The sequence below is a fragment of the Oncorhynchus clarkii genome, chromosome 6 (genome assembly GCF_045791955.1).
Source record: "Oncorhynchus clarkii lewisi isolate Uvic-CL-2024 chromosome 6, UVic_Ocla_1.0, whole genome shotgun sequence".
Classification (NCBI taxonomy): Eukaryota; Metazoa; Chordata; class Actinopteri; order Salmoniformes; family Salmonidae; genus Oncorhynchus; species Oncorhynchus clarkii.
The window spans coordinates 47,685,252-47,697,759 of NC_092152.1; the positions used below are offsets into that span (position 1 = coordinate 47,685,252).

The 12,508-nt window shown below is 42.8% G+C and overlaps 1 protein-coding gene across 1 annotated transcript in view; it reads right to left on the reverse strand.

Annotated features, from left to right (window-relative positions):
- The window catches only part of LOC139411234 (quiescin Q6 sulfhydryl oxidase 2), a 63,963-nt gene that overhangs the window by 21,904 nt on the left and 29,551 nt on the right, over positions 1-12,508 (reverse strand). Inside the window, exons 2-3 of the mRNA XM_071157257.1 lie at positions 8,429-8,529; positions 8,292-8,340 (exon numbers count right to left, since the gene is read on the reverse strand). Coding sequence (XP_071013358.1) covers positions 8,292-8,340; positions 8,429-8,529 — 150 coding nt within the window. The remainder of the gene's footprint in view (positions 1-8,291; positions 8,341-8,428; positions 8,530-12,508) is intronic.

Consider the following 12,508-nt stretch of genomic DNA (forward strand, 5'->3'; position numbering starts at 1 on the left):
CTCACTATGAGCCTATTTTTGTGTGTAGATTGGTGAGGGAAAAAAACACTTAAATCCATTTTAGAATAAGGCTGTAATGTAACAAAATGTGGAAAAAGTAAAGGGGTCTGAATACTTCCCGGATGCACTGTATGTACTGAACTTGTCTGATGTTTTAAGCACACTGTTGGATTAAATAAAGACATACAAATGACTCAAGCAGGAGCAATAGATCAAGATAGCCTAACCAGAAAAAAAAAAAATCCCGAACCACCTCCTCCCACTGCTGCTTGCCTTTGCAGAATGTGCCATTAAACTCCTGAAGTTGCTGGTGGTAGGCTACACCAACGGTCGGCAACCTTTACATTTTTTTTTTTTTTTTTTTACATACTGTGTCACATTTATTGTGTTAATATGCCTCTATTTAAAAACATAAAAATCCTTCATTATTCACAATAATTATTCTCCTCTGACTGTGCAATTGTTTTTTTGTTTTCACCACTAGAGGGCTACAAGACGATTTCTGGGGGTCTGTACTCCCGAAGTTGACGACTGTTTTTGTGCTTGCCAGTTAGCTAGCAGTTCTCAGCTGTCAACAGCTAATACCTAGCTGCTTCTTACTGGGCATAAAAACAGATGATTGCCATAATTTCTTCATTACATTATGGAATTATTTATTGTAACAAATCAAACATTAAACCTTGTAACAATTCAAACACCTACCTGCTCATTGACTGTTCTGTTCAGATGAATCGGACATGTAAAGTGTTGGTCCTATGTTTAATGAGATTAAATAAAAGATCCCAGAAATGTTCCATATGCACACAAAAAAATTACGCTGAGGAGTATTGTAATAGTCTGAGTCTGTAATAAGGAGTCTGTAATAAAGCCTTTTTGTGGGGAAAACTTTATCGTTCCGCATATATATATATATAGCTCAAAAAAAATAAAAGGGAACACTTAAACAACACAATGTAACTCCAAGTCAATCACACTTCTGTGAAATCAAACTGTCCACTTAGGAAGCAACACTGATTGACAATACATTTCACATGCTGTTGTGCAAATGGAATAGACAACAGGTGGAAATTATAGGCAATTAGCAAGACACCCCCAATAAAGGAGTGGTTCTGCAGATGATAACCACAGACCACTTCTTAGTTCCTATGCTACCTGGCGGATGTTTTGGTCACTTTTGAATGCTGGCGGTGCTTTCACTCTAGTGGTAGCATGAGATGGAGTCTACAACCCACACAAGTGGCTCAGGTAGTGCAGCTCATCCAAGATGGGAAATCAATGCGAGCTGTGGCAAGAAGGTTTGCTGTGTCTGTCAGCGTAGTGTCCAGAGCATGGAGGCACTACCAGGAGACAGGCCAGTACATCAGGAGATGTGGAGGAGGGCAACAACCCAGCAGCAGGACCGCTACCTCCGCCTTTGTGCAAGGAGGAGCACTGCCAGAGCCCTGCAAAATGACCTCCAGCATGCCACAAATGTGCATGTGTCTGCTCAAACGGTCAGAAACAGACTCCATGAGAGTGGTATGAGGGCCCGATGTCCACAGGTGGGGGTTGTGCTTACAGCCCAACACTGTGCAGGATGTTTGGCATTTGCCAGAGAACACCAAGATTGGCAAATTTGCCACTGGCACCCTGTGCTCTTCACAGATGAAAGCAGGTTCACACTGAGCACATGTGACAGACGTGCCAGAGTCTGGAGACGCCGTGGAGAACGTTCTGCTGCCTGCAACATCCTCCAGCATGACCGGTTTGGCGGTGGGTCAGTCATGGTGTGGGGTGGCATTTCTTTGGGGGGGGCGCACAGCCCTCCATGTTCTCGCCAAAGGTAGCCTGACTGCCATTAGGTACCAAGATAAGATCCTCAGACCCCTTGTGAGACCATATGCTGGTGCGGTTGGCCCTGGGTTCCTCCTAATGCAAGACATTGCTAGACCTCATGTGGCTGGAGTGTGTCAGCAGTTCCTGCCAGAGAAAGGCATTGATGCTATGGACTGGCCTGCCCGTTCCCCAGACCTGAATCCAATTGAGCACATCTGGGACATCATGTCTCGCTCCATCCACCAACGCCACGCCACGTTGCAACACAGACTGTCCAGGAGTTGGCGGATGCTTTAGTCCAGGTCTGGGAGGAGATCCCTCAGGAGACCATCCGCCACCTCATCAGGAGCATGCCCAGGCGTTGTAGGGAAGTCATACAGGCACGTGGAGGCCACACACACTACTGAGCCTCATTTTGACTTGTGTTAAGGACATTACATCAAAGTTGGATCAGCCTGTAGTGTGGTTTTCCATTTTAATTTTGAGTGTGACTCCAAATCCAGACCTCCATGGGTTGATAAATTTGATTTCCATTGATAATTTGTGTGTGGTTTTGTTGTCAGCACATTCAACTATGTAAAGAAAAAAGTATTTAATAAGAATATTTCATTCATTCAGATCTAGGATGTGTTATTTTAGTGTTCCCTTTATTTTTTTGAGCAGTGTATACAGTGGGGCAAAAAAGCATTTAGTCACCCACCAATTGTGCAAGTTCTCCCACTTAAAAAGATGAGGCCTGTAATTATCATCATAGGTACAAAATGAGGGGAAAAAATCCAGAAAATCACAATGTAGGATTTATGAATTTATTTGTAAATTATGGTGGAAAATAAGTATTTGGTCACCTACAAACAAGCAAGATTTCTGGCTCTCACAGACCTGTAACTTCTTCTTTAAGAGGCTCCTCTGTGCTCCACTCGTTACCTGTATTAATGGCAGCTGTTTGAACTTGTTATCAGTATAAAAGACACCTGTCCACAACCTCAAACAGTCACACCCCAAACTCCACTATGGCCAAAACCAAAGAACTGTCAAAGGACACCAGAAACAAAATTGTAGACTGAATCTGCAATAGGTAAGCAGCTTGGTTTGAAGAAATCAACTGTGGGAGCAATTATTAGGAAATGGAAGACAGAGGGGTCTTCACTGATCATCTCCCTCGATCTGGGGCTCCACGCAAGATCTCACCCCGTGGGGTCAAAATGATCACAAGAACGGTGAGCAAAAATCCCAGAACCACACGGGGGGACCTAGTGAATGACCTGCAGAGAGCTGGGACAAAAGTAACAAAGCCTACCATCAGTAACACACTACGCCGCCAGGGACTCAAATCCTGCAGTGCCGGACGTGTCCCCCTGCTTAAGCCAGTACATGTCCAGGCCCGTCTGAAGTTTGCTAGAGAGCATTTGGATGATCCAAAAGAAGATTGGGAGAATGTCATATGGTCAGATGAAACCAAAATATAACTTTTTGGTAAAAACTCAGCTCGTTGTGTTTGGAGGACAAAGAATGCTGAGTTGCATCCAAAGAACACCATACCTACTGTGAAGCATGGGGGTGGAAACATCATGCTTTGGGGCTGTTTTTCTGCAAAGGGACCAGGACGACTGATCTGTGTAAAGTAAAGAATGAATGGGGCCATGTATCGTGAGATTGAGTGAAAACCTCCTTCCATCAGCAAGTGCATTGAAGATGAAATGTGGCTGGGTCTTTCAGCATGACAATGATCCCAAACACACCGCCCGGGCAACGAAGGAGTGGCTCCGTAAGAAGCATTTCAAGGTCCAGATCTCAACCCCATAGAAAATCTTTGGAGGGAGTTGAAAGTCCGTGTTGCCCAGCAACAGCCCCAAAACATCACTGCTCTAGAGGAGGTCTGCATGGAGGAATGGGCCAAAATACCAGCAACAGTTTGTGAAAACCTTGTGATGACTTACAGAAAATGTTTGACCTCTGTAATTGCCAACAAAGGGTATATAACAAAGTATTGAGATAAACTTTTGTTATTGACCAAATACTTATTTTCCACCATAATTTGCAAATAAATTCATAAAAAATCCTACAATGTGATTTTCTGAATATTTTTTTTTGTCTCATTTTGTCTGTCATAGTTGAAGTGTACCTATGATGAAAATTACAGGCCTCTCATCTTAAGTGGGAGAACTTGCACAATTGGTGGCTGACTAAATACTTTTTTGCCCCACTGTATGTATGTATGTATGTATGTATGTATGTATGTATGTATGTATGTATGTATGTATGTAAACACACATACCAAAAAATTAAGCTGCACATTTTCTACTCTCCTCTGCCCGCATATGCTGCCATTCAAACAATGATGGCATAATGGAAACCGACATTACAAAAAAACACATTCTATTGCATGAGCCACATCAGTTAACAAAATTTGAATGAATATGCTATATTACCGTGAAAATGATTGCATCACAATACCGGGCAGCCATTCCAAGTGTACCCATGAGATTAGGATTGTGACTAGAGAGAGTACAGCTACGACCGAAAGTTACTTTTCGTAGCAGGTTAGGAGAGCATTTTAGCGAACCCTAACCCTTTTCTTAACCCAAGTCTCATAACTTGCTGTGTAAATTCTCCTGTAAATTCTGCTACGTCACTTCCGGTTGTAGCTGTAGTCCCTCTAGTCAGAACCTGAGTTTTCCAGTCAAATTGCCAGGGTTAGAGGTTCCAAGCCTATTCTATTGATTCTACTTCCATGTGTGCTGCTGCTGCATTGTGGTGGGCATTGCCTAGGCGACAGAATCACTCATTTGCTTGTTTCAGCAAGGAGTACAAAAGTTTCATGTTAAGAGACCATGTTACGGCCGAAACGGAATCAACCGCACGAATGCCTGGCCTTCCTGTCCTCAGTCAGCTATTCATTTCACCCAAAAATAAAAATTATTATTATTAAAAATGGTACACATACTTGTACCGAACCGTTCGGTACGGGGACCTCGGTTCGGTCCACACTAAACCTGAATTAATATTTTTTTTTAATTATATAAAATTAAACCGAGGCCTCTTGGCTTCTTGAGTAAATATCAGCTTTAAAAAACATTTCAGGCTATTCCGTTAAAACTAGAGCCTACGCGCAAGTTGTAATAAAAATGTATACCTTAAAGGTGCAGCAAGGAACTATTTCTGTACGATGGCGAGTGGTTAGGTCAATAAACCAGGAGGATTCTCCATTGTCTAAATCTCCAGTTTGTGAACATTTAGGCTCCCCAGTGGTTTACAACAGTGACAAACAGAGAGAGAATAGCCTATGCAGCTGCCAACATCTAAAACATGTTGACACATTTATACCAAGATCACCCCAGTATTCCTACCAAACAACTTTGTCTCCCCTCTGCATTCAAGCAGCCCTTTGCAACAGACTTTGACCGGGCCAAATAATTTAGAAGACCGATAAGTATGTTTATAGCCGCGTAATATGCGCAGATTCTCGGTGGAGAAGAAAAGTGCTCGAGCCACGTTACAAACATCGCCCTCTTGCACCCATTTCAGCAAACAGGTAGCAGCACCCTGTTTATATAAGCAAGCTAAAGCTGAAGTTGTCAATTAATTGGCAACTTACTACAGATGGATGGACCCTCCAGGGCTACAGGGAGCTACTTTTAACAGTGAAAGCCCATCACATTACCCCAGAGTGGGAAATGAGAAGTACTGTGCGAAAGACACACTGCCTTCATGAGAGTCACAAAAGTGTGCATATGTTTCTTTATGTACAGTACCAGTCAAAGGTTTGGACACACCTACTAATTCAAGGGTTTTTCTTTATTTTTACTATTTTCTACAATGTAGAGTGACAGTGAAGACATCAACCCCTTGAAATAAAACATAAGGAATCAAGTAGTAAAAGGGTTTAACAATTCCCTCCAGAATTATATTTGAGATTCTTCAAAGTAGCCACCCTTAGCCTTGATGACAGCTTTGCACACTCTTGGCATTCTCTCAGCCAGGATTCATGAGGTAGTCACCTGGAATGCAACTCAATTAACAGGTGTGCCTTCTTAAAAGCTCATTTGTGGAATTTCTTTCCTTCTTAAAGCGTTTGAGCCAATCAGTTGTGGTGTGACAAGGTAGGGGTGGTATATAGAAGATAGCCCTATTTGGTAAAAGACCAAGTCTATATTTGTTGGTAAAATTATGATTAAATGACTGAACAAATCATTTTAAAAATGGAACTGTAACTAAGTAAAACTTATACTCTTATACTTTTATTATATCTGATTAACAATATGAGTTCATAAGAAGGGATTGTGTGACACGGACAAGGAGTAATTAAAGTTAATGAACACCATTGCAACTAGGAAGAAACGAATGGGTTGGGGACTGTAAAAACAGATAAGGTCGTTAGCCTATGGTTGAACCTACAGAAACTTAGCTCTGTGGTTTTTAGATAACCTAGGAATGCACTCACTGTCTTTTCTGTTAATTAGAACTGTCAGCTCAGTGGTGATCGATAATGTTGAGGGGTCAAAAGTTACCTGGGAGTGTGTTAGTAAGTTAGAATCAACTTTTCACCTCACTTTGTCCCGGACGAGAGGAGGGGATTCTGTTAAAGCAATGAAATGACTTCATGATCTGTATATAAACTGTTGCTCGTGGCAGCGCGCTCCGAGAATAAATTATGTTACCTATTATTAAAAAGACTGATCTCCATCTATTTTATGCAAACAAGAATCTTACAAATTCTCAGAAAATAGATTAAGGGTTTTCAATTAATGAAAGCACATTGGCATAATTAAATTACACTAACAATATTAAAGCAAAAACAGCTCAAATAAGCAAAGAGAAATGACAATCCATCATTACTTTAAGACATGAAGGTCAGTCAATCCAGAAAATTTCAAGAACTTTGAAAGTTTCTTCAAGTGCATTTGGCTCACATGAGGACCGCCACAGGAAAAGGAAGACCCAGAGTTAACTCTGCTGTAGAGGATAAGTTCATTAGAGTTACCAGCCTCTGAAATTGCAGGCCACATAAATGCTTCAGGGTTCAAGTAACAGACACATATCAACATCAATTGTTCTATGTGAATCAGGCCTTCATGGTCGAATTGCTGCAAAGAAACCACTACTAAAGGACTAATAAGAATAAGAGACTTGCTTGGGCCAAGAAACACGAGCAATGGACATTAGACCGGTGGAAATCTGTAATTTGGTCTAATGAGTCCAAATTTGAGATTTTTGGTTCCAACCACCATTTCTTTATGAGATGCAGAGTAGGTGAATGGATGATCTCTGCATGTGTGGTTCCCACTATGAAGCATGGAGGAGGTGTGATGGTGCTTTGCTGGTGACACTGTCTGTGATTTATTTAGAATTCAAGGTACACTTAACCAGCATGACTACCACAGCATTCTGCAGCGATACGCCATCCCATCTGGTTTGCGCTGCTGGGTTCTGACTTATTAACTTTAAAATATGAAATATTCTCATTCTCATATTCTCAGCCCTTGAACAGGCAGTTAACCCACTGTTCCTAGGCCGCCATTGAAAATAAGAATTTGTTCTTAACTGACTTGCCTAGTAAAATAAAGGTAAAATAAAAAAAATAAAAAAATAAAACAATTCATGACAGAGGGAGAGAGGGTAATGTAGAACATTTACATTCTGTCAGAATATGTTATTGTTAGACATCAGGGATCTTATAGGGAGGAGTAAGGAATTTGGGCAGAGGTCAGGTCAGATGACGTGAGGAAGAACAGATATCACTAAGGTTCTGTCAAGCAACAGAGATGTATTGGCTTTTCAGATGTGTAGGAGGAGACTCAGCATAGGAGAAAGGGTTTACATACCAGAACTTATGTGAATATGTTCTTTGTCTTGTGCAGCTGTATGACCCAGTGGGTGAATAAACTTGGTTTGAGCTTTACTAAGCGTCCGTGAGTTTTTTTTACTCTGTTTATTTAGAACCTAACAGTTGGCGTTGCAAGCAGGGTTCACCGCAATTTACAGTCGAACTAGAGATTGCGAATCAGTGAAACAAGAGCCGGTACCAAAAACAGGGTTGGTACAGATCCTACACCTGTTACCACTCATTCATAAATCTTGGGAAGATTTGTAGCATACGGACCTAGAAAGCCTGAACTTATTCAGTAGTCCCGTTGTATTCCGACTGGTCACAGCTTTATTGTAAGTCCCGGAAGCAGCCTGGTACCTGCAGAGGGTAACTCCTAGGGCATAAATCCCAGCCCTAACAGTAGGTCTTTATGGAAACAACTTCAGGAGAATGTCGAATATGAAAACAACTGTCTTGAGATGGATATATTATTCTAGAATGCAGCGGTGGTACGGGTCTGTCTACATTTGGCAGTATGGCACAACATTTACAAACTGCATAACCTTGTCAGACAAACAATATCGTGAACGTTTAAGTTCATCCAAATCAAAACTACTTATTTTGTTCCAAAAACAATCCCGAAATGCACCTACAAGTACCAACATCTTACCTCTGTATGTTTTTCCAACATCAAATGTGGGGCCACGTGCTTTAAAGTACTGAGGGAGAAAAGAACAAGCGGCAGAACTGTAAAACAATAGTGGCATATTAGGAGCCTACATGATTCAAATCTTGGCTGGCACATACTCTGAAGGTGGGGTAGAAGTGAATGCCAAACTCCTTGCAGATGTCAAAGTTATTCTCTTGAGCACAGTCCAGGACTCCAATCCGTATGGCATGCTCCCAATCTGTGAGAGAGAGAAAATGGATGTCAGTTGTTGTTACAGGGACAAAGGCAAAGTAAAGTCATCAGCATGCTTCAGTTCGGCTGTGGCTTAGCCTAACGAGTGTGCGCACATACTCCCTTAAAAGACCTTCGCTTGAAAAACTAGAAGAAAGCGGCAATACTGTTGGTCCATTTTGAGATGCCATGGCCAGTATACACTTCCTCAAAAATAGTCAGAATTAATCTAAAGTAACTCAAGAAATGTCATTATTTTTTGCGTTTTTGCAGAGTCGTGCAATTTTACATCTAAGATGTAAAATCTGTTTGGTGCAGTAATATTAATGAAAAAATGTGAATGAAAATGAGTCATCTCGCATTGGATTACAACAAAGACTTTATTGAAGAATCCCTAGAGTTGACCAATCACTGACGAAGGGGCTTAGACTTCGGCTCTGAAATTCGGTTTGCCTCTAGAAAAAAAACATGTTTGCCCGAACAGCCGGAAAAACTCACCAAAGTAAAGAATTAACAAAATGTCACAAAATATCCAAATATATGCAAACTCTTCTGAACTGTTGTTTGGGAAGCATGCGGATGCCTTATAAGGCAGTGGTACAAATCCTAATTAAGCCGTTAATGAATTTAGTGAAACTAAAAAGGCAAAAAGTACAGTTGTGGCCAAAAGTTTTGAGAATGATACAAATATTAATTTCCAAAGAGTCTGCTGCTTCAGTGTCTTTAGATATTTTTGTCAGATATTACTATGGAATACTGAAGTATAATAACAAACATTTCATAAGTGTCAAAGGCTTTTATTGACAATTACATGAAGTTGATGCAGTGTCAATATTTGCAGTGTTGACCCTTCTTTTTCCGCCCTGGCATGCTGTCAATTAACTTCTGGGCCACATGCTGACTGATGGCAGCCCATTCTTGCATAACCAATGCTTGGAGTTTGTCAGAATTTGTAGGTTTTTGTTTGTACACCCGGCTCTTGAGGATTGACCACAAGTTCTCAATGGGATTATAGTCTGGGGAGTTTCCTGGCCATGGACCCAAAATATCAATGTTTTGTTCCCTGAGTCACTTAGTTATCACTTTTGCCTTATGGCAAGGTGCTCCATCATGCTGGAAAAGGCATTGTTCATCACCAAACTGTTCCTGGATGGTTGGGAGAAGTTGCTCTCGGAAGACGTGTTGGTACCATTCTTTATTCATGGCTGTGTTCTTAGGCAAAATTGTGAGTGAGCCCACTCCCTTGGCTGAGAAGCCACCCCACACATGAATGGTCTCAGGCATGACACAGGACTGATGGTAGCACCCACCTTGTCTTCGTCGGACAAGCTTTTCTCCGGATGCCCCATACAATCGGAAAGGGGATTCAGAGAAAATTATTTTACCCCAGTCCTCAGCAGTCCAATCCCTGTACCGTTTGCAAAATATCAGTCTGTCCCTGATGTTTTTTCTGGAGAGAAGTGGCTTCGCTGCCCTTCTTGACACCAGGCCTTCCTCCAAAAGTCTCCACTTCACTGTGCCTGCAGATGCACTCACACCTGCCTGCAGATGCACTCACACCTGCCTGCAGATGCACTCACACCTGCCTGCAGATGCACTCACACCTGCCTGCTGCCATTCCTGAGCAAGCTCTGTACTGGTGGTACCCCGATCCCGCAGCTGAATCAACTTTTGGAGATGGTCCTGGCGCTTGCTGGACTTTCTTGGGCGCCCTGAAGCCTTCTTCACAACAATGGAAACCGCTCTGCTTGAAGTTCTTGATGATCAAATAAATGGTTGATTTAGGTGCAATCTTACTGGCAGCAAAATCCTTGCCTGTGAAGCCTTTTTTGTGCAAAGTAATGATGACGGCACGTGTTCCCTTGCAGGTAACCATGGTTGACAGAGGAAGAACAATGATTCCATGCACCACCCTCCTCCAGTCTGTTATTCGAACTCAATCAGCATGACAGAGTGATCTCCAGCCTTGTCCTCATCAACACTCACACCTGTGTTAACGAGAGAATCACTGACATGATGTCAGCTGATCCTTTTGTGGCAGGGCTGAAATGCAGTGGAAATGTTTTTGGGGGATTTAGTTCAAAGAGGGACTTTGCAATTAATTGCAATTCATCTGATCACTCTTCAAAACATTCTGGAGTATATGCAAATTACCATCATACAAACTGAGGCAGCAGACTTTGTGAAAATGAATGTCATTCTCAAAACTTTTGGCCACGACTGTACATTCTGATACGGAAAACACCAACGTTCACAGGTCAGTCTTACCACCAATAAATAAGGATTTTGGGGCTGTATAGAAAAAGTAAAGTAGCCAGCCAGGCACCCCACTATTTCCAAAAACCAATGAGCAACTCCAATCTACAAACAATACCCCATAATGACAAAGTGAAAACAGGTTTGTAGATTTTTTTTGCACATGTATTTACAAAAACAAAAAAACATTATTTACATAAGTATTCAGACCCTTTGCTATGAGACTCAAAATTGAGCTCAGGTGCATCCTGTTTCCATTGACCATCCTTGAGATGTTTCTACAACAAGGGGGGCAAAGTACAGCCCGTGGGCCGTATCAAGCCCGCCGGGCACTCCAATCTAGCCCGCGAGACATAAAAATGTAACCCCTTTTTTCTCCCCAATTTCGTGGAATCCAAATTGATAGTTTCAGTCTTGTCCCATCGCTGCAACTCCCGTTTGGACTTGGGAGAGACGAACGTCCCCGGAAAACACGACCCAGCCAAGCCGCACTTGCTTCTTGACACAATGCTTGCTTAATGCGGAAACCAGCTGCACCAATGTGTCGGAGGAAACACAGCACACCTGGCAACCATGTCAGCGTGCATGCGCCCGGCCCACCACAGAAGTCGCTGGATCACGATGGGACAAGGAAATCTCAGCCTGCCAAAACATTTCCTAAGCCGGACATCGCTGGGCCAATTGTGCACCACCTCATGCGTCTCCCAGTTACAGCCAGCTGTGACACAGGCTGGGATTGAACCCGGGTCTGTAGTGACGCCTCAAGCACTGCAATACCTTAGACATTGTGCGACCCGGGAGGCCCCAGCAAATTGATTTAAAAAATGCGGTCCTCCGTTGAATTTCAGTTTGCCCACCCCTGTTCTACAACTTGGAGTCCACCTGTGGTAAATTCAATTCATTGGACATGATTTGGAAACGCACACACCTACCTGTCTATATAAGGTCCCACAAATGGCAGTGCATGTCAGAGCAAAAGCCAAGCCATGAGGTCGAAGGAACTGTCTGCAGAGCTCTAAGACAGGATTGTGTTGAGGCACCGATCTGGGGAAGGGTACCAAAAAATGTCTGCAGCATTGAAGGTCCCCAAGAACACAGTTGCCTTCATCATTCTTAAATGGAATGAGTTTGGCACCACCAAGACTTCCTAGAACAGGCCGCCCGGCCAAACTGAGCAATCAGGGGGAGAAGGGCCTTGGTTAGGGAGGTGACCAAGAACCCAAAGGTCACTCTGACAGAGCTCCAGAATTCCTCTGTGGAGATGGGATAAACTTCCAGAAGGAAGTCTCTGCAGCAATCCACCAATGAGGCCTTTATGGTAGAGTGGCCAGACGGATGTCACTGCTCAGTTAAAAAGGCACATGACAGCCTGCTTGGAGTTTGCCAAAAGACTCCCAGATCAGGAGAAACAAGATTCTCTGGTCTGATGAAACGAAGATTGAACTCTTTGGCCTGAATGCCAAGTGTCACATCTGGAGGAAACCAGATGAAGTAGCAGCATCTGGTTTCAGCAGATCTTGCTGTGGGATGATTTTCAGCAGCAGGTGGGGATGTTTTTCAGCAGCAAGGACTAGTCAGGATCGAGGGAAAGATGAACGGAGCAAAGTACAGAGAGATCCTTGATGAAAACCTTCTCCAGAACCCCAGACTGGGGCAAAGGGTCACCTTACAACAAGACAATGACCCTAAGTACACAGCCAAGACAACGCAGGAGTGGCTTCAGGACAAGT